Source organism: Lutra lutra, chromosome 17 (assembly GCF_902655055.1).
Source record: "Lutra lutra chromosome 17, mLutLut1.2, whole genome shotgun sequence".
NCBI classification, from domain to species: Eukaryota; Metazoa; Chordata; class Mammalia; order Carnivora; family Mustelidae; genus Lutra; species Lutra lutra.
Window position 1 is genome coordinate 32,622,293 of NC_062294.1, and position 22,291 is coordinate 32,644,583.

At 54.8% G+C, this 22,291-nt stretch overlaps 1 protein-coding gene across 3 annotated transcripts in view; it reads right to left on the minus strand.

Annotated features, from left to right (window-relative positions):
• Window positions 1-22,291, minus strand: part of NKD1 (NKD inhibitor of WNT signaling pathway 1) — an 84,279-nt gene that overhangs the window by 16,577 nt on the left and 45,411 nt on the right. For 2 of the 3 annotated variants that reach the window (XM_047711911.1, XM_047711912.1), the window contains one exon: window positions 12,037-12,103. In XM_047711911.1, coding sequence (XP_047567867.1) covers window positions 12,037-12,103 — 67 coding nt within the window. Of the gene's footprint in view, window positions 1-12,036; window positions 12,104-20,018; window positions 20,046-22,291 lie in introns of those variants that run through there. The other variant, XM_047711913.1, reaches the window with a different exon arrangement.

Sequence of the window (22,291 nt, forward strand, 5' to 3'; positions counted from 1 at the left end):
CAGTCAGGTAGGCAATGAGCCAGTGACCCAAGGATAGCCGAGCATGCAGCCTGGGCCACCCTGATTCCCCCACCCCAAATCTTCCAGAGTCCCACTGAGCCAGAGCAGCCGCCATCGTGGAACCTGACGGGGTACCAGGCCCCAAAGCAGTAGGCACTACTGCCACTCCCATTTAGAAGGCAAAAAGGTCTAGAAGCTCATCAGAGCAAGTCAGGGAACTGGGTCTCTCCCCATGCCTGGTCCTCAGCTCTAGGGGCCCCAAACATCTACGGTGGGTGCAGCTGAGCTCGGCGTGAGCAATCTGGTTGAGAGGACTGATACTCTGGACCCATATCGTGACCCTGCTCCTGCTGATGGTCTGGGCAATGTTGGGCAAGGCACTGGGCTTCTCTGGATCTCAGTCTCCTCGTGGGGAAAGTGGGAATGAGATGGTTTCTTCCTCACAGGGTTATGGGGGTGGGGGAAAGGCAATGAGGAGAGTGCCTCCTTAGCACAGTCGCCTGCATGCAACAGGTGCTCAGTAAAAGCTGGGTTTGCCAAAGATGGAGAGGAGCCATGGTCCCAGCTGATAGCCCAGACCCAGATGGTCGCCCTCACCCCAACACCTCTCCATTGGAGAAACCGTGGTGCTCTCCTGGCCGGCACAGCCCCCCTGCAGGGGTGGTGGGGGGAAGAAGAAAGGAAAACAAAGCCCAGTTCCATCTTCAAAGCTGCAGCCTCCCTCCACAGAGGTCCTGGCTGGAGATGTAAGCCAGCCAGGCTTATCGAAACCAAACTTCAAGTTCAAAGAGAAGTTATCAGAAAACCACCTTCAGGTTCAACACTGCCTTTCAAGTTCCACTTGATAAAACCCAAAGAAAAGAAAGCTCTGTCCCTGCTCCCTCCTTCTCTGGAGCACCCCTCCCTATGCACAGGCCCTCCCGCCTCCCCTCCTTCCTCCTCACCCAACGGGGTAGAAAATGCACCCCCTCCCCACCGACCAGTCACCATCTTTCTGTGTCTTCTCTGAAGACCACCATAGTCTGGATTGCCTTCTCTTCACCAAGGAGGTCCCTCATCCCATCCCAGCTCAGAACGCCCACCCCCCGGACACCCATGGGGTCAGCCACAGATGGGTGGTAGGACCGGGAGCCATCCTTCCCCAGAGCCCCGGGGGCCAGGAACAAGGACAGTCAGTGCCCTCCACCCCCACCGAAAAAGGCCCTTCACCCTGTTGCTGTTCCCCGCCCAATGGCCAGAGGAGGTATCAGAGATGTTGGGAAAGCCTAGCAGAGCCCAGGGCCACAGGCAGGGGCTGGGACTCAGCCCTGTTTCCAAACCCACATGTGAAGCCTCTCAAACAAACATCAACCAGTACCTAGTCCTGCCATCCCTGCACAGCACAAACCCCCTCATCCATCCATCCATCCTTGGGCTCACGGGCAGGCACAGGAAGGGTAAACAGTACCCACTTCGCGCTGCCAAGGTCCCACCAACCAGCAAAGAGAACGGCATTTCTGTCGAGATGGGCTTTGGCACCACATTCTGAGCCCATTCGCACCCTCCTACTCCGGCTCAGCCCAGAGATGATCTTCTGGGGGGGGGCAAAATTTCAGAGGGACTCAGCATTCTTTAATCATTCACAGTACAATAGGAGATGCTGCTAATTTGAAAGAGAAAGGAAAGCTGGAGGAACAGCAGAAAAAGGAAGGGAAGGAATGGAGTGAGGAGGCAAGAAAAGCCTTCAAGTTCAAAGACTCATATTCTGATTTTATATCCTACGTTCACACCACTGCCTGGAACGTACCCTTAGATGACTTAGAACAGAGGCTGGCAAGCTATGCCCTGTGAGCCAAACCCAGCCCACCGCACGGCCTGTTTCTGTAAATAAAGTTTAATTGGGACACAGTCACTGTGTATAGCTGCTTCACTCTACGATAGCAAAGTTTGGTAATCACAACAGAGACTATATGGCCCACAAAGCCTAAAAGTTGTACTCTCCTGGCCCTTTATAGAAAAGTTTATGAACTGCGCTTAGGTACCCTTCCCACCAGGGTACCCTGATAAGCAGGGTGCAGGCTGGATTTCACCAGCTGCTCACCCGCATAACTGGAAACTCTTGTGCAGTACACAACGTGCCCAACCATACGCAGTAGGCATGGAAGAAAGAAAACGTCAACTCTGATTTCTTCAAACCAGTTTTCTCAGCTCAGATGAGTCTGGGGGCGGTGTGTGGAGTTCCTTCTCTTTGGAAACTGCTCCCTGTCCCTTCTCATACCACGGCTGCAAGGAGCCTGCTGGCTGTGTTTACCAGATGATGGCTCTCTCCCACATTAGCTCCCAACCTGGCATCTCTCCACCCCCAGCAACTGCCAGATTAAATGCATTACTTGACCATCTTCACCCGGCTCCCTTTGATGTTCCCTTCTCAAGCTTCAAAATACCTTTTGGAGGGAGATCAGACAGCATTAAACAGAATTACTAATTAATTAAGCAAAGTTAAATTTTAAACACTGTTTGTTGTGTTAGCCAAAAGCCTGAACAGAACAGACTTTTTTCCTCCACTGAGATCAAAGACAGTCTCTTCCCTGTCCCTCCCCCAGTTTAAAAAGAAGAGGGGGCTGGGGAGGAAGAGAGGGAAAGAAGAGTGTATAGAGGAGCCCCGATGAGCCAGGAAAGACCTGAGTGAGGATGGTGGGGTTGGTCGTTGGGGGTGATCACGAGGTCTGGACTCCCAGCCCTCACCCCGCACCCACAGTCCCAATGGGAGGCATCAATAGCTCATTTGGGACCACATGCTGGGAGAGCCCCAGTCACTTCCTCCAGCCTGTTTAGCCTGGCAAATAGCAGTGACCCAGGGAGCAGGATGGCACAGCCCACCCAGCCCGAGCTGCCAACAGCTGAGAAGATGGCTATAAAGTAAAACAGATCTGCCTTCCCGCAGCCCCACCCTCCCTGGCACCCAGGCAGGACCAGCCCCTCAGGGCTCTTCCCAGGGGGGTGAGGGGGTAGGTTTAGGGTCATCTGAGAGGCAGGGTGTGCAATGTACAACCCTAGGGGGGCACCATTCACAGGCTGGACCTCATATGCTTATATATTGCCAGAGACATTTTTGGGGACAGATGGCAGAAAGGTGTCTTGAGGTAGGGGTTGGGGGACGGGGGAGGGGCTCCTTTCTCTACTTTGCATGAATCCATTTGTTGCAAGCCAAGTGCCGTCTCTTCCCATCGGGCCCAGCATTTCATTCTGCACAATCTCATCTGGGATCTTCTGTTCTTTCCCAGGAGCCTGCCACATCCTTGGCAGCTAGACTGCAAGTCTCCTGGGATCTGGGGTCCTGCCGGCTAGCGCCCCTGGGATGCCCACAGCACAAGCACAGGGCAGCCAATCCACGCCAGCTGCATAACAAACACACCATAAATTCTGCCTTGATTGACATTGGGAGCCAACGCGAGAAAGGGGGTGACTGGAAGCGGCAGGTCTGTTCCTGAATCCCATACTTAGGCTAAAATTCAAACTCTGGATGAGAGGAGCAAACACTGGCATATTTTAACATGATCCAGAAAGGCCTGGTTGATCACAAACTGAGGAAGTAGCGACAAATCTGAAATCCCGTTATGACTATTATCAGTCCCCCTCCCACCCCTTGAGACCAGAAATGACTAACACACAGACGGGCAGTTCTCCCCGCCCGGTTACCTGCCACATTATTCTCAGTCGATACGATGTAAGATCTAACACAAGCCAGAGCTTCCTTGCTGGAGTCTGGACACCCGCCCTAATGTCTTCACAGGCCCTTCTCAATTGTCCGCGTGCAGATTATCTGCTGCAAATATTTTAGTCTCAGGGTGGCTTGCCAGGATGTTTCTGACTCCCCAGCCCTCCATCAGCAGCTGTTAGAGGGAATGCAGATGAATTTTACTATTAGCCTCTGCCAAATATAATTAGGCGGGTAAATGGGCCGCTAGCAAAAAGGGAAAGATATCATATGTGCATTCCAGGCCAAATGGTTTCTCGTATCATTTGTGCAAGGCTCTCCTGCGGAAGCGAGGGTCCAAGAGACACGCAAATCTGTTCACTCATGGGCACAGCAGTGGGTTGGTGAGGTTAGTGGGTACGAGCTTTATTCCATTAGGGCCTGTTACGGAGACCAGGCCAGGTAAGTTCCTGTTTGTATCTTCCCAAAGAGGAAACTCACCTTAAGAAACAAAACGGATCGAGCCATGTATTTGCCGCTAAAACTGATCTGCCTGCTGCCGTCTCCCGGCCCCATCTCTCCACTGATCCAGTTTTTTGGTTCTGACCTAGCCGTGCTCTCGTGCTGTTATCCCTGCCAAGAACACTCGTCCCGGCTCGCTGGCTCCTGCTTACTCTTCGGGTCCTCAGCTTAGGCCCTCCAACTTCCGAGAAGCTGCCTACAAGCCACCAGGGGCTAGGTGAGTCCGTCTTACTCCACATTATCGTTTTTCTGTTAATTTGATCTTCCTCAAGTAGCCCCCAAGAGATGGCATAGTGCCTGTCACACCATATCTAGGCGCATCCACACTGCCCACATCCTCCTCCTCACCATCATCATCAAAATGAGACAACAGTCAGTAGCACAGTGGGATTTGAACCTGGAAAGTGTAGAAACAGAAGAATGAAAATCCCCGTTTCCTGACTCCCCAGCCCCTGGTCTCTTCACTCCATCACCCAATAGTAGACACCTGCTTCTGCGTGTCCTGCCACCCTTGTCCCCCTTCTGAGAAGAGCATTTTGGGTTTCCTCTGGCATGCCACCCCTCTCCCATCTCAATCTACATGATTTACAGAGGGATGACCCCACCCCGGCTTTGGGGATGCACCCAGCACCTAGCCCCGACATCATGAATTTCATCCTGATGGCCACTCGGGGGGCTCCTAGGTCAGTACCAGAGGGTGCATCCTGAAGCCAGCAATGCAGAGCCCATGGGGCCTTCACTTGCATGGGCCCTGGCCCCCTGTTCCCATAGTCATTGGGTTCTCAGATACTTTCAAAATTAGGTATTTGTACCTCAACTGGTTACAACCACCATCTTTTTCCATTCTGACTCCCAAATGTCCTAATGCATCACGCAGTGTCGGGGCGAACAGGCGTTTCTGCAATTGAGCTAAGGGAAGGTCAAGTTGGAGATATGTTTATTTAAGTTTACCGAATGGAGCTATCCTCTGGTTCAGAGTTATCAAAGAACTGTGTAAACCAGTCAATAAATAAAAGACCCCTGTATTCTTTTCTTAAAGACAGCCCCCAAACGGGATGAAGGTCAGGGGCCACACAACCTAGATCCACCTGGCAAGAAGCAAACTTTTGCAACAAGTACTGAGACTTGGGGGCTGTCCTCCACCTGACGCAGCTGAGCTCAGATGATGGGAGTGCCCAGAGTTGGGTAGCTGCCCTTGGCCACCTTAGTGGGAGAGACAAACACATGGGCAGAGGGAGAGGTAAGAGAGGGAAGGGGAGAGGAAGGGAGGGAGTGGATATGGGTGTGGATGACATGGTTTGAGCTCCAGGATCCAGCTGGCCCTTTTTAGGCAAGATCTATGCTAGGATTTTTCAAGATCGCCAGCCAAAGCTTCGGCACATTTGAGTTGAGTGTCCAAAGAACCCCAAGAATACCGACTTAACTCTGAGCCCCTGCTTATCAAGACAAAAACCACCACCACCCAAAGAAGAGTTGACCTAATGAGGCAGGATTCCCCAAGGTAGTTTCTGGCACTTTCTACCAGTGGGTGTCTACCCCTTCCTGATTCCAGACATGCCAGCCTGGGTTTTCCTCCTCCACGGTCTTCCCTCCCAGGCTCCATTTTACTGTAGGGAGATCTTATTTAAGGACCAGCTATGACTGAGGGGAAAAAAGAAAGGAAAAAAGAGAAAGAAAGAAAAAAACCCTTCCCAACAAATAGCATTCTGGCCTTTTCCCTCATCAGAGCCTAAGGTTGATGGCCACTCTGCTTTGAGGTTTGAATCGGGTTGAAACAGAACATCTGTTCAGGGAGGGAGGGGGGAACGCCGGCAGAGAGGGAGCAGGAAAGAGAAAAAAAGCTTTTTTGGGCTAAAAATACCATGTCCCTTCTACTCCCCGCCCAAGTTAAAACATGTGATGAAATTCAACTTTTAAAATCTAACCCTGAGCTACTTGAAACTACTAAAGCCTCCTCGGTATCTGACACGAGTCAGAATTTCCACTGTTCCAGCTGAGCTTTTATGAAAAACAGACTCAAGAGAAGCTGCTGTCACCCGGGCCGCTGGGGGGACTGCCGTCGCCGCCCAGTGGAGTCCGGCTCGCTGAAACTCACAGGAGGACAGGCTCTGAACTGAGATTGCACAGCCAGCAGGGCGTGGGCCACCTGCCCTCCATGGAGGGGGGGGTCGCTGCTGCTCCTTGGTCACCTCCTCCTCCTCTCTGACTTCCAGGGAACCACCGGCCAGCCCAGTGATTGACAGGACTTTGCGGGGGAGATGTCCTTAGAAGTCCTCCCTCTCCCATGCTCTCGCTGTCTCCCCCCTCCCAGCTGCTCCCTGACCTCCAGACTCAGTGTCCAACCGTCTGTCTACTTGGCATCTCTCCTGGGATGTCTCACAGCCCTCGACGATCAGGCTTCATGGTCGCTGGCCCAAAACGCCACCTCCAAAGGGGTCCCTGCATTGCCGTTGGTCCTTAAGCCAGGAGTCCATGGTGGTGGTGGTGGGGGGGGGATGCCCAGGATCCCTTTCTTTCCTTCATCTAGCCCCTCCCCCTCCTCCCGTCTCCCACACCAACCCCCAGGCCCACCCACTTCTCTCCAGCCCTATGTCCCCCACGCTAGGCCGATGCCATCACCATGGCCCACACGGCTGGAATCCGGTCATTGCCATGGCCTCCTTCCTCCTCCCACCGCAGGGCCCATCGTTCCAAGAAGCCACAAGTTCTCTGTTAAGCATGGCTCACAAGTATCCAATGCTTTCTCTTCAAAAGCAGCCTACAAGCAGGCGCGTGGTCCCACCCTTGCTGACTTGCCCACCCTCGTCCCCGGTGTCCCCTTCTGCTGCACAGGCCTCCCTTTTGTGCTTCCCTAAACCCCAGGTTCTTTCTCCCTTGGGGTTCTGCTTGCTTGCTCCTCCTGGCTGCTCTCCCTTCCCACCCTCCGTGGCTGGCATCCTCCCGGCGCCTGCATCTTGGCTGACACATCACCTCCTCAGAGGGGACATGCCACCCTCTACCCTTCACTGGGTTTTACCTCTTGGCTGGGCGCCACTACCAGAAACTTGCACGGCCCCTCCCGCATCCCTCGTGTGACACCCTGCCAGAGGCCTGAGTTCTGTTCTCAGTCTGCTGTGTGACCTTGGGCAGGTCACATCCCCTCTCTGGGCCTCGGTTTTCCAACTACAAATAAGGAGGACCAATGGCCTCCTGAGGGCTCCTCGGGTCTATGAGTGGTGGATACATCACATCTGGGGGCCGGGACAAAGGGACAGGGGCCGAGGGAGAGTACATGGGACCTGCCCGGGGGGCCTGAAGGAGGGTACTGCCTGACTTCAGGGACTTGGTGCTGTTGACTTCATTCTTCCAGGGAGTATGTACTGAGCACATAAAGCACGCCAGACTCTGTGTCACGCACTGGGAGGGGAAGGAGAGGTTCTAATAGGATTAGAGAAGCTTTGAAAATAGGTCTTCTTTGATCTGGACTAGTAAATAATTATAAACACCAGTTGGCTCCTCTTCAAGAAGGGACCCGTGGAACAAGACTCCTGCCAGCTCCCGTACGCTGGGCACTTACTCCATACCGGGCTCCTCTCCGTTCTTGCGTAAACCACCTCACCGTCCTCACGGGCACCCCGCACGAGGGCTCCGATGACCCCCCAACAAGGAAAATGAAAACCAGAGACGTGAAGCGATTCACCCAAAGTCACCCAGGCAGTGGCGGTTAAAGCCGGGCCTCATCCAGGTTCGGACTTGCAAATCCCCCAAAAACCCGAATAAAGGTAGCACGGTGCCTCTCGCAGATTCAGAGGCGGTGGTGGAGAGACAAATTTTTGGGTCCCATGGGAAGTCAGATGGGTCCTGAGCTCAGAGTGGGGGCTACGCAGACCCCCAGGAACTTAGGCTCCCCAGCACCACCACCCTGCTTGGCAGGACCCTCTATTCTAATGATTCCATCCAGGGGCCGGGGAAGTGAGGACCCCCAGAGGCCCAGTCAGGCCAAACCCAGGCTGAGGAAAGGGCCTGGGCTCCCAGAGGGAAGTGTCACCTGACTTCAAGCCCTCTGGAGTCAGCTTTCTAGAGATGCCGGACAGACAGCAATGCACCTGCTTCCAGCCCCAAGGGGGGAGGTTGGAGGATAGGAAACAGACACGGTGTTGGGAGTCTGTGGCCAGAAACCAGAATCAAGCCACTGGGAGGGGTAGGAACATCCCTGAGTGGAAGGGAGAGAGGGGACCCAGAGAGGAGGGACTTGTGACCATGTATAGATCTTTCCCTTCTCAAGGGCACAAAGCAAAAGCTGCCCTGAGTGTGGGGAGGACACCCCCAGACACAGCGCTTCTGGGGTGGGGGGGCATTCGGGGTAAGGATGTCCTGCTCAACAATTTGTACCTCAGGCCACAAGCCATGGGCTGCCACCACCTGTCCCAACTGACCAGGAGATAGGGAAGCCAGGTGGGGACCCAGTGAAGTGTGGGGTGGCCCTCCCCTGTGCTCAGACCCCTGCTGGGTCAGCAGAGGGAGGGTCCCCTCTCCCCTCCTCCCCTGCAAAGCCTACGGCGTGTCCCGCCCCTGCCACGCCCAGCCAGCTCTCGGAGCTTGGGACTTTTGATGTTTACTTTGTTCTCTCCACAGTTCAAAAGGAGCTCCGCAGCCCTCGCACCAAGCCCAGACTTAATCTGCCATCCCGCGAGCTCCCAGCTGGCCAGTTAAGGCGGTTAAGATGCTGGATTAGGGCCGGCTTTACATAACAACGCAGGAGCTAAAGCCGTCCTCTCCGGGGATGGCTAAAAGACTTCTTTTTATCTTCACGCCTCAGATGGCCTTTTTTCTCCCTTAAACAGCCCTCCAGCCCGCCAAGAGGCAATGAACTTGGCCAACAGGAAGACAAAGAAGAGATTCAGGATTCGGAGTGCTCTAGCTAGGCCCGGACCACAGAGGGGCGTGCCCCAGGGCCAGGTGGATGCTTCTCCGTGGCCGTGGCCATGGCCATGGGTGACCACGGAACCACAGACAGTCATGGGCCCAGCATCCCTCCCAGGAGTATCGGAGCCGGGCAGGCCGGCCCAGGTGCAAACCTGAGCAGCCTCTCTCTTCCCACCTCATCTACTCATCGTTTTCACTTTTTTAAATCTGCTGTGAGTCTTTCAATTCATTCTTCTTGGGAAAGTTAAAACATTCATCCCCGTTAACACTACAGTCCTCTTGGAGAGCTCTTTCCGGTTTTAGTATCCTCCTCCCAGGTCCGAGAGGAGCTCCTATTTTTGCCTGTTGAGCCCTCCAGCCACACAGTAACATGCACGCAGTCTCCACTCACACACGTAGGAAACACAGAGCATCATCTTGTGCCCCTTTTTACGTAAAACATACCGGCCAGGGCACACTGCATGTCTTGAAGCCTGATGTTCTATGTTCTCTGCTTCTGTGTAAACTGTTGTTTGAAGAAAGAAGCCAAAAACCTAGACCACCAACAACTTAGTCCGACCCCCTAGTGGGGAAAGTGAGGCAGGAAAGTGGCTCCCAATCCCCTCTTTCCTGAGTGGTGGCACCTGGACATCACCAGGGACTAGCAAGGTGCTCGGGCCGCCCTCTAAGCCTGGCATGCAGCTGGTGGGCCATGGGGTCAGACCCAGTGCAGTCAAGCTGACACTGTTTCTCCAGCAGGAGCTGGGACACCTTGGGCACCCCACCTTCATCCCCGATCCATTGGCCAATGTTTGTAAGCGCTGCCCTCCCCCCACCGCAGGGCTTCCCTCTCCCTGAGAGGAGCCCACATCCTCTGCGCACCCACAAAGCCCAGCTCCACCTCCCCACTCATCATGTGACAGAGGACGAGGAGACCCAGAGCTGGGGGGACCTGGCCGCGATCCACAGCAGGCTGTGACCAGAGCTGAGGGGAGCCCCGTCTAGACGCTCCTCAGGCCAGTGTTCCTTCTACCTCATTACAACAGGACCCACGCTCTGAATGCAGACAGCGAACAGAGTAACCCTCCTCTCCAGAGGGAAGTAGATTCCATGGGTAGGCCATTCCGCATCTGTTTGCAGGGAAAGACCTCTCATTTGAAGTCAATGACACAGTTGTAAACGGAGCCGCGATGGACAGAGAAGTGCCTCGTTTGGGGCAGTAATGAGGGGCTCAGTACAAGAGGGACAGACAGACGACGATTGGACGATGGGTCAGCGGATGAATGGATGAAGTGATGAATGACAGGGGATGAACACTCGGGCAGAGGAGGGAGTGTGGATGACTCAGAATGGCCGGGCTGGGGGACGGGGGACAGGAGAGTAGGGAGACCTATGGATGGATGGATGGGTGGGGCATGGCCAGTGGGTGGGTGGGTGGTGGGTCGGTGAGGGGTGAGGGATAGGTGAATGAAGAGACAGATGGACGGGTGGCTGGTTGGATGGGTAGCGAGTGGGGGATGGACGGAGCAGGTGGAGGGATGGATGAACAAGAGAATGAACTTGGTAATGAGTCACTATGCAAATGAGCAGGAAATGAATATATAACTGGAATGAGAAACGAAGCCCATGGAATCAATGTCTGGGGTCACTTGAACCGCCAGGGCTTATATCCTGTCCAACTTTACCTGACCCCCCAGATCTCAAAGCACCAACTCCTGGCATCTCTCTGTGGAGCCAAAGATGAGAGGGAAGGCTTGGCAGAGCCAAGGGGAATGACAGAAGGAAAGCAGATGCTCTGAGTGCCATCACCAGCACTGCAGGTGAGCGGCCGGCAGCCCACACAAAGTCTTCCGTCCACGGGACTCTCCCCAACCCTTGATTCAGGACCGGCTCGTATCTGAGCGAAGTGCAACAGATCCCTGAGTCCCAGCCTGCCTCCAACTCCTGGGCAACCGAGTGAATCTCTCAAAACAGTCTTCTTCTTCTGCTTCTCAAAGTCTAACGTGCACACGAGCTGGGGGACCTCTTTGAGGGCAGATGGCTGGGGGCTGACAGCTCACAGGCGGCACGCAGCCACAGTCCTCAGGCCTGGCCCAGGTTCCCCTGCAGAAACTCTTGGCACTGACTGCTTTCCTCTCAAGGCCCTAGAGGGCCCCAAGGCCTAGATCCCCCTCCCCGCCAAGACCCTTGCTGCCCCCCCCCACCGCCCGCCAAGCTGCCCATCCTCACCTCCACCTCAAGGCTCCTACCAACCTAAGGCTTCCCCAGTTCAGTGATGCTCTTCCCTGAGTATAAAATGGAAATGCCATCCCACTTAGCAAATGCGGCCATCTGTCCTTCGTACCAGCGCAGGGAGTCAAGCAGGGAGAAGGCTCTCATTCTCCACTCTCTAAACGTGGAAACCAAGGTTCTTCTAGGAAGGTGGCGCGCCCTGCCCGAAGTCAAGTGAGGGCGCCTGTGGCCAGCCGGCCCTCTGCTCCAGGATCCTCATCCTTCTACAACAGGGTCCTCCCCTCAAACAAAGGCAAGAGCAAGAGCTACAGACGTGAGAGGGGAGGGGGCGGTGGGGGGCTGTTGGTAGGCAAGCTTGTGCTCCAAGTGAGTGATGCGAACTGAGAATCGGGGAAATAGGACGGCTACTTTACGTAGTGCTTACCTTATAGTCACTCCCCCCAGTGGGAAAGCTGAGCTAAAACAATGTACCCAAGGTTCTCTAGCCAATACGGAGCGGGGCCAGGAGGCGAGCCTCAGGAGCCTGGCTCCACTCTGGGCTCGGACCCATGAAGAGTCACACTCCCTTCTTGCTTGTCGTCCTACCATCCACACTGACAGTTGGGGTCCCGTCCTCCACCTGGTCTGCAGATTTTCTGGAGGGTGCCCAGGGTATGCGGTAGACCAGATGACCCCTTCCCCATCTCACTGTGCCCTGGGAAGAGAGTGATGGATTTAGGTACCTTCTAGCCGAAAGTCTTCCTCCTCCTCCTCACTGAGCGTTTCTCTGAAAACATCACCCACGAGCTCCTAGAGGAAGACAAAGCAGGGACGTTAAGTAAGTATCCAACAGAGTCAAGGAGGAACCCAGTATTGGGATGGTGTCCCAAACATATGCCTGGCTGGTCACAAGGAAGCAGGGGTCCTGCCCTCATTCTTCTGATGGGAATTTAGGTCAACTCTGGTGGATCCTCTTGCTTGAAAAGTGGATTGTCACCATGCTTTTTAAGAAGTAGCTTTTCTCAGCCTAGAGCTCACTATGATACTGCACGCTTCTCTCTCAGAAAGGAAGTTCCACCAAAAAGACAGAGACAAGATGAGAAAACGTCCTTCCTCTATCCCTCAGAGTCAATTTTGGTGGACTCAGGACCAACAAGCCTCCCCTGTGGGCCCCAGGAAGGGATCTCAGTGTGACTCTTTCCCCCAGCACAGGGTCCCGGGCAGGCTGTCTCCATGGGTTTGCCAAGAGGGCCTGGTGTGGGGGCGCCTGGGTGGCTCAGTCAGTTGGGTCTGCCTTCGGCTCAGGTCACAACCTTGGGATCCTGGGTTCGGGTCCCGCCTTGGGCTCTGATCAGTGGGCAGTCTGCTTCTCCTTCTCCCTCTGCTCCCAACTTGTGCTCACTTACACACACACTCTCTCTCAAATAAGTAAATAAAATCTTAAAAAAAAAAAAAAAGAGGGCCTGGTGTGCACGTGAGTGGGTCTCTACTGCCCCTAACATGACTCCCCTGACTCTCCAGCATCACATTCAGCAAACTGCATGCTCAGCCTCCTGAGTGATCTTTGGACATGCCTGCCACCTCTCCCCAGTACACACACCTTCTAGAACCTACCCTGATCTTTCATTGCCTTGCCCTGTGCTCCATGTGAGTTCAGGATGCCCAGTGGCTGAGTCGCTCCCAACCAGCCTGGTCAGGCTGCCACTCAGGCATTGTCAGGTTGACACGGGGAGTCTGGTTAGCCTACGGGCTGTGAAGTTTCTGGAATGTCCACAAAGGGGCTACCTATCTTGCCCTACCCCTGCAGGAGGACCCTAGACATAGAAGAAGCAAGATCAGCACTTGTCAGACCGTCTTTTGCATTATTGGGATTCTGCCATTAAGAGTTCTGTGATTTAAAAAAAAAAAAAAAAAAGATTGTTTTCATGTCAGACACGATCCCTTACTGAAGCGTTTACTATGGTAACGGACACTGAATATCCACGCGGTTAACTTCTACTGCATTCCTCAAACCTACTGAGACCATGGAGTTTTGTGTCTCAAAAAGCTTCACATGGGATTCGTATTCTGAGGAACCCACTTTGGGAAAGGCTTCTCTTCCGGCAGAGAGACAAAGTTTGGGAGGATTACTCTGCCTTATCTCTTTTGATGCCACAACAACGCTCTTGGCAGAGCTTCTCGGAAAAACAAAATGACAAGCAATAAAAAAAAAAAAACCAAACTCAGCAGCTGTCACCAACTTCTCTTTTTGGAAAAAAAAAAACAAAAACAAAAAGTGCAAAGAGAAAGAAAAAGAGAATGCACCCTCTCTTTGAAAAATTCAAGTACCTCAGATACTTAACAGAAACACCAGTGCTTATCTTGATGAAAGAAACCAGAATCATGCTTGGTAGAGCTGATCTTATCAGCTGGATACAGCTGGAGAGAAGTCTCTTGTTTTGTTTTGTTTTGTTTTTTGTTTTGTTTTAAAAGGATCAACAGCAAACATTTTATGGATTAGGGCTGGTGTTCTCCATTCTACCTCTTCTTCCAAATCACCTCCCCTCTCTGGCAGGTTGTGAAAATGTGGTCATTCAGACCCTTGACGTCCCACTGACTTCAAAACCAGGCTCCTTGATTCCTGGAGCCCAGGCGGCTTTTCCCTCCTCCTCTGCCAATTATCATAATCACCGAACACTTCCTGGGCTTGTAAACTGGCTGTTTTTGTTAACAGCACCGGAGTTGACAGGGAAGCTGGGAGCGGGTGACAGGGAAGGCACGCGCTGGGGAGGCATCATTAGATGGCTGGGACACTCCGGCAGCCAATTAGAGCCCATCTTTCATGCCAGAGGAAAACAGATGCCGCCTCCCCCAGACAGGATGGCAGGCAGCACTCCCTCCCAGGCGACTGGCTTCAAGGGGACCACGCTGAGGTCTTCTGGAAAGCGGGGGTCGGCGCTGACCTCGGCCCGCCACCCTGATCGCTCCCAGTGAGGCAGGCAGGACCTGTCAGGCACCCCTCCGTGAGTGCACGCATCTTCCTACTGGCACGCTTGGAGGTGTTTAGAGACTCCAACGCCATCCCCAACAAAGCAACCGTCTGGAACCCCGATAACGATGCCTTGCGGTGTGTATCATACATTCTGAGGACAGTCTGCGGGGAGGACCGACCTCCCTGACACAGTAAAGGCCTGTCTCTGCATAGGAAAGCAGAGCTCTGGCAATTTCGGGGGTCGGTCTCTTCGGGCTAAACCCTATCCTGCTCTGTAGAACCGTAAAAGCTCCCCAGCACCAGGGTCCACTGACAAAAATCCATCTCCTCCGGGATGCCTGGGTGGGGCAGTCGGTTGAACGTCCAACTCTTGGTTTCGGCTCAGGTCGTGATCTCCTGGGTGGCGAGATCGAGTCCTGACACGGGGCTCTTGTGCTCAGCGGGGAGTCTGCTTGAGATGCTCCCCCTACCCCTCCCACCACTTGCTTGAGCATGCGCATGTGCTCTCTCTCTCTCTCTAAAATAAATCTTACGGGGGCCTAGGTGGCTCAGTCGTTAAGCATCTGTCTTTGGCTCAGGTCATGATCCCAGAGTCCTGGGATCAAGTCCCACATTGGGCTCATCAGGCTCCCTGCTCAGCAGCCAACCTGCTTCTCCCACTCCCCCTGCCTGTGTTCCCCCTGCTGTGTCTCTCTCTGCCAAATAAATAAATAAAATCTTTTAAAATAAATAAATAATATAAATCTTTAAAAAAAATTTTCATTTCATCTGCTAAACCAGATGGTCCCGGGAGTGCCATGTCTGCGGTCCTCAAGCTTTGAATCACTAAGCCGGAGGCAACGCAGTGTTGAGCCAGACACAGGAGCACATCCTGGTTCCATGGCCTCCCTCACCCTTGGACATGGGGCCAGCCACTGCTTTCTAGGAACCTCAGTCTATCTCTCCATAAAATGGGCACAATGATAAACCACAGCAATGACAGGACAGCAGACCTTATCGGGCATCTCCTCAGTGCCAGGCACCATGTGGAGCACCTTGTAAGTAAATTTATTATCTCCCTCAGTCTTCACCTTGCCCTGCACTTTCCATCTCTCCAGGAATAAACGCTCATAAAAATGATCTGCGGTTTGTAAAGTGAGAGTTATAATTGTTACCCTTTATTTTTTTCTACAAAGAGTCATCAGTCCTAAAGGGACAGAGGACACAGGAGATAAAGGGACTGAGAGCCAATAGCCTCATTTACCAAGCACTCTCGGTGCATGAGGCACTGACCGAGGGAATCCTTCCAAGAACCTCCAGGGAACGAGCTTCCCAAGAGCCCTGTATTTAAGCGAGGAGGCGGCTCCGCGAGGCCAGGTGACCCGCTCTGGAACCTCAGCAGAGCCAAGATTTGAGCCAGTTTTCTCAGATGCCCAGCCCGAGCTTGGACAGTGGAATCAGGGCTTCTGTGGGCCTGGGGACAGAGGCAGCCAAGAGTCCTGGCACTTGTCAGGGACCAGGGACCACACTTAGAGACATTCAAGGAGAACAGCCCGTGCTGCACCTCCGTGGGCGGGGGCCCAGCCTCCTGCTGCTGCTACAGGACTCAAAGGCCCACAGCTCCTCGCCACGAGGTTGGGGACTCAGCAGAGCCCTGGCCGGGACAGGAGGGCCCACAAACAAGGTGTGGGGCCAGGCCCTCAGGACCATCCTACAGGAAGGCACTCAGACCCCTTGACCGCCACGAGCCCCATGTGGAGCCCCACTGCAGAAGGAGGCAGACCCCAGCTCAAGTCCCAGCTAGGCTTCATGCAAGCTAAAGCATGCGGGTGAAGGAATGTTCTCAGCCTCCCATTTGTACACAGGGACCACAGTGCTCGTGACATCTTGGGGCGGGTGTGAGGGTTAAGTAAGTCATTGCACAGAAAAGCGCTTAAAGTGACACCTGATACCACGACTGGGGCTTCGTAGACCGGTAGTTATTGTTTATTACTTCTTCTACCCCAATTGTCAAATAGCTACCAGAACATTGCTCAGAGAATCTCAAAGACTCACTAGCCCCAAGACGCCCTCAAAGACACTGAGAAACACTCTCCCACCCGGCACACTCTTTTTAATGCTTCGTGTTTAATTCTGACGGCAATTCTTTGAGGTCGTACCATTATTATCCCCACTTTGCCGATGAGCAAACTGAGGCACAGAGAGGTTAAATGACTCGCCTAAGGTCACACAGCTAGTAAGTGTCAGAGCAGGGCCGGGAGGCAGATGCCTGGATCCCCCACTGCCTTGTAGGAAACTCAAGTATGGGGTGTGGGGTGAGTGACTTCCTTTCACTGTTCCTTTACTCAGCCATCACTCCAGCCCCTGGTCCCTGGCCCCCCTCCTCTAGCCTTGAGGACAGTTGGCCTCAGACTAGGCTCTAAGTTGTTATCAAAGGCCTTCCTAGATCTCCAGACTTCCTGCTGCACCCAGCCTGATGCCAAGCTGCCCCTGCCCAGTGGCCAGGCTCCATGGCCTCTCAGGCCACAGGGCCCAGGCCTCCCTTCCTCGCCCCCTCCCTCCCATGTCCCGGCACTGCAGCTCCCCTGCCCCACGCTGGGCCCCAGGAAGAGAGGCCAGCTCCTCCGGGCGCTGAGTGTGCAGCCAGCACCAACCCAGAGCCCCGAAATGCAGGCATAAGGCCTTATAAGGCCTCCGGGGACAGGAAACCACATCAAAGCAGGGCTTGGGAGCCGGCTGGAGTTCGGTTGGGGTTTTTCCTCTTTGTCTTTGAGACTCCTACTCCTGAGCTTAATATCTTCCCCCCACCGCCTGCCCAGCAGCTCTTTGTCAATGTTTCTGTTCTCTAAGAGCTAACAGATGTCGGTGCGACGGGGTTTCAAAGCGAACTCCTGGTGCCCATAGAACACGGCACAACTTCTAGATCCCAAGAAGGTGCAGGACTGGGCCGTACTGGGGGAGAGCAGGTGGGGGCACAACCCAGCCACCCTGTAACCCTTCCACCCAAGCAGTCCGGCCTGGAGCTGGCCCCAGGAAATTCCTGACGAGCTCCGTCCTCCCAGCGCGCGGTGCAGAGGCAGGCCAGCCGGGCGTGCCTGGGGGTCCGGCGCCGCTGTGGGCAGGCCTCGCCAGGAGCAGGCTCTGGCCGTCCAGGGCAGGGATGCTCCATTCCCAAAACCCGGCCAGACCAGGGAGTCAGGGCGCCCAGCTGGCCTCAGCAGCGAGTGACAGCAGACGCCTTGGTGAACCACTCTGGGCCCCCATTCTGCTCTTCTGGAAAAAGGCGATTTAGATGTCAAGGGTCAATGAGAAAATGCAGACAAAACACACGTAGTGGGAAACACTAAGTGTGGGCTTCTCTGCACCTTTCAGAGTGTCCTACTTCTGCCACACGCTCGGAATGTTCTCTCATTTTACTCCCACAAAAACCTTAGCGTCCCCCCGCCCCCCCACCCCCGTTCTCACAGGAGCAGCAGGGAGGCCTGCTCAAGTTCACCAAGAATCTAAGACATGCTGGAAACCATGCCAGAACTACACCACGAATGCCACACAGTGGTTCGGAAGACACGGGCAGGTCCGTAAATCCCGGCATTCAGAGAGCCACACCACATGGGGGACACACGAAGTAGAATGTGACTCATACGTCTAAGACACACACATACCACGAGGGCACCCAAATTGCAGGCATCCCTGTGGTTACCACCAGGGAGAGAAGGCACGAGAGAGGGGGATGCGCGTGAGAAACGTCAACGTTCTCAGGAGCATTCTAGAACATTCCTGGGTCACTTGGGCCACTGACTCTAGTTTCATAAAACGCCACACAATAACCCCCTTGACAGGAGGGACCTGAGGCTCAGCCAGAGTAAGAGACTGGCCCCAGGTCACTTAAGGAGAGAAAGTGGCAGAGAGGAGTTAGAACCACCCAGGCCCTGGGCTCCTTGTCTTTAGCGTGGGGACAGTGGGCCAGGATGATGCTTGTGGTCCCCTTGAGAAGACGCTTTCAGGGGCTCCAGCCTCCTGACCCAGCAGGAATTAAAGACTGAGAAAAAAGCTGGGGTCGTCCACTTTCTGGGCCCCAGTGTCCCCATCTCCACTGTGCACCTTAATCCGTGGACCTCTGTGAGGTCCCAGTGAGCCCCTCTGCCCACAGGCATGGCAGGTCATAAAGGCAGGGAATTAACCCTTCATTCCCCACCCGTGCAACGTGCAAAGCCAGGGCTGAAAGAAAACCACTGACAAAGGGCTGGGGGAGGGGAGGCTCCTGGGGGCCCTGAGCTCCAGTGAGAGGCCAGGAAGGGCTGGGGGTTCCCTCCTCCCTGGGGACTCCAAGATGTCAACAGAACCTAGACCTCGAGGTTGCTGCCAGGAAGAAATGGCACCTCTTGGGGCGCCTGGGTGGCTCAGTGGGTTAAAGCCTCTGCTTTCAGCTCAGGTCATGATCCCAGGGTCCTGGGATAGAGCCCCGCATCAGGCTCTCTGCTCTGCAGGTAGCCTGCTTCCTCCTCTCTCTGTCTGCCTCTCTGCCTACTTGTGATCTTTGTCTGTTGAATAAATAAAATCTCTTTTAAAAAAAAAGAAAGAAAGAAATGGCACCTCTTCTCAAGCAAGTGACACCCCTCTGAGGACTTCGCAGCCCCCCAGGGCCATGTAGCCCCCAGTGAGGGCCACAGGTTCTCCCTGTCCAGCATCTGTCCCCCAGCTCAGCAAATTGGAGTCCTCCCCCCAGATCCTTTTCACGGGAACTGGCGGGAAAGAAGTCTTCTCTGGTGCCAAGGCTGTGTCAATGTCACCTCCAGCTGCTTGAGACGGTACACCCCAGGTGAGAGTTCACAAAGGGACAGACACAGGCCGGTGCCCGGGACAGTGCCATCATACAAGACCTTAGATCAGCTCATTTCTAGAAGCCAGCTCCCCAGGTAAGGGAACTGGGTCCGTGCTGCTCTAGAATGGGCCTGATATATAGTCAACTCTCAACAGATAGATCTCTGTTGGATGAGCCCTGGGGCCAGATCCCCTCTCACCTGCCTTAATCACAATGCAGGTCTGGCCCACAGCGCAATGCGGGTTGGCCTTCCCCACTTGCAACCAAAAGCTGTGACCTGCTCCCCCCACCCTGGCCCATAGAACCTGCAAAACCAAGTCACAGTCCCCTGAAACTGCAGCCCAAGAGTCCAGGCAAGCTTGGAAGCCAGAGGGAGGAGGCTGCCGCCACCAGCTGAGCTGTGGGCCCCTGCACACGTGGAGAAGGGGGGTGGGCTGAGCAGAAGAGGGGAAGGCAGCTCTGAGGGTTTCAAGGTGCAGAGCTGGCCTGCATATCTGGCCTACAAGGACCGGGCCTTCGAACTCCAAAGATGTGCGGCAGTAATTAAAATTCCTTGGATTTCTCCCTGTTTTTATCTGCTCAAGATGTAATCCCTCTACTCCCATGGGCACATCCCAGCGTCTGCCCCCCAACATCTCGGGGCTCTAGGCTGAGCTGGCTTCTCAGGAAGGTGGAGAGCGGGCATGGAGTGGGATGGCATTGCCTGGCAGGAAGGACTTCCAACCCTGGGGTCTGACTTTGGAGCCACCACACTCCCTTCCTCTGACCCTCAAGCCCTCTACCGGATAGAGTGCAAATGACCCCCAAAGATGGCTCTGCCCAGTCCTGGAGACACAGCCAGCCAGAGGCAGCAATGGGCCAGCAGAGTCCACTTCCTGGTCTGTTGTCCCCCCAACAAGCCGCGGGCATCCACATGCCATTGTCCCAGCTACCCCCCCGGAACTAGGTCTCACCTGGGCTCCCATGAGTAATTCCCATTTCTCTTTAGATTGGCTCTCTTTCTCTTTTTCTTTCTTTTTGAAACCTAGTCTCGCCGATAAGATCAGTGAAATCGTGGGTGTGATGTCCTAGTTACCACTGGGGTTCTCGAAAATATATTTCATATTAAACAAATGCAGAACCATTAAAGTACAAGCTGTCCACCGCTTACCTCGAGCCCCATCCCCTCAGCAGAATGCAGATCATGCTATGGGAATGACAAGGTTTAAAGGGCGGGGAACTAAAGTCCTCTGCCACCTCCCTGACCCTGAACAATGGGACAGATAGGAAGGGGTGGGGGGAGGAAGGAGGGAGACCCCAGGCAGGGTGGCCAGCCCCAGCGGACACTCCCCCCATCCCTCCCCCATCTGGTCACAGGCCCTCCTGGGGCTTGTTCTTTGGGAACAGGAATCCTGGGCATGGAGGAAAAAACAGCTATTGCCAAGAGGAAACAGCAAAGTTTGGCATCACCCAGAACCTGCCTTAATCTCCAGGCTTCAGGACTTGAGTGCTCTCAGGAGATGGACCAATGCAAGGCAGGCTGTCCAGGGCTGGGAGGGACGTGGGGCCTTAGGGCTTCTCTGCTGGCGTGATGGGAATTTTCCTACTAGATGGCAGTTCAAAGGAGTTTCTACAGTGGAAACCAGGATCCGATGGGCTTGTCCGGGAGTGGGAGGAACTGAGGTCACGAACATAAAGGACTCAGTGATAATAATTACCAGCATTTCTTTTGCAAGTGGCTGGCACGGGCCAAGTACTCTACTCAGCACGTTGTTGGTGCCTAGCTCAGCGCTCCAAGCAGCCTGTGAGCCAGGGTGCCGTTGTCCCCCCCCGTAGCCGGGGGGAACCGAGGCTTAGGGGAGTGAGGTGACTCCCTTGAGGGTTCAAACCCGAGCCCTGGATCCTCTGCTTGATACTGTGTGACCTAGTACCTATGACTTCCCTGTCTGTGCCTCAGTTTCTTCACCTGAGTGCAGGAGTGACAAGGGCCGCCTGGAAAGACCACTTTGAAGGAGAAGGGTGATTGTGTGGGGAAAGTGCTCAGCACACCCACCCAGCAGTCAGCGGGCCATAAGACAGCCGTTCCCTCTCTGTTCTCAGGGGAGATGGAGAGGGGGTCCCTGTCCTTCCCTCTCCGCCCTCCTCTCTTCTCACCTACCCCCACTGCCTTCAGGGATGCCTCACAGCTGATCAAAGATGGACCCAGGAGCACCCCAGCCGGCTGCCAGCCCTCAGCGCTTCCCCATCCCGCCCTCTCGCCTGCCCCCTACCCCACCCCCGGCCAGCCACACCACCAATCCCACTACACCACGGACACGCCTGACCTGCCACGCCGCCGGCCTGCGGGGCCACACAGCCAAGTGCTGAGAACAGGAGCGGCCAAAGGGGACAGGGTGTGCCTCTGATCCCCGTGCAGCTGGGGCAGCCTCTGCCAGCAGCTCCTGGCCCGGGGACAGGCCATGGGTCTGCTGCCAGGGTCCCGCGGGTGTGCCCTGCCGAGCGGGGTGGCCGGGAGCCAGGCTGCATGCCTCACACCACTGTCATCTGTCTACCAGAGAATGGTGCAGAGAGCCGGGGCCACCTTGTCGCAGGGAGAGCCTGAGCACCCTGCCCCGGGTACAGGCTGGCACAGTTGGGGGCCGGGCGTGGCCTGGGGACCCAGGGAAGCATGATGTCTCCCCTCAGCCTTGGGAGTAAGGGACTTGGGCTTCCAGCGTGTCCTCACTTAAATAAATGGAGGGAACGAGGTCGTCTCATTTTGTACATCTAAGGACACTTCATTTTCATCAGAGAACAAGAGAACAGTGGTTTGGGCCACACTCTGGGACCCTCCTACTAGACACACACACACACACACACACACACACACACACACACACACAGTGTGCATACTCAGTCCACCCCATCTGGCCCTAAAGCACTTGCAAAAGTCATCTTCCTGGCTCTCTGATGCCCGTCCGTGCCAGACCTCCCTCTGTCCTGGCCTCCTTCCCCTGCCCCACAGCCCAACTCCTGCGACCTCTCCCCAGCCCTCACCACCCCCACTGCTGACTGCCTGCTGGTGAAGTCTGGCCCCCGCTCCCCAGCAATGTGACCGCCGACTCCCAACATCCCCACCTCACTGCATTTGGGCAGCATCAAGAGTAGGACATCCGAACTCCCAGAGGACTCCGTGCCTTCAGAATCTTAGCTGTTTCTATGCCACCAGATCCATGGCTGTAAGGCTCAGTGTCCACACCCATGAAAT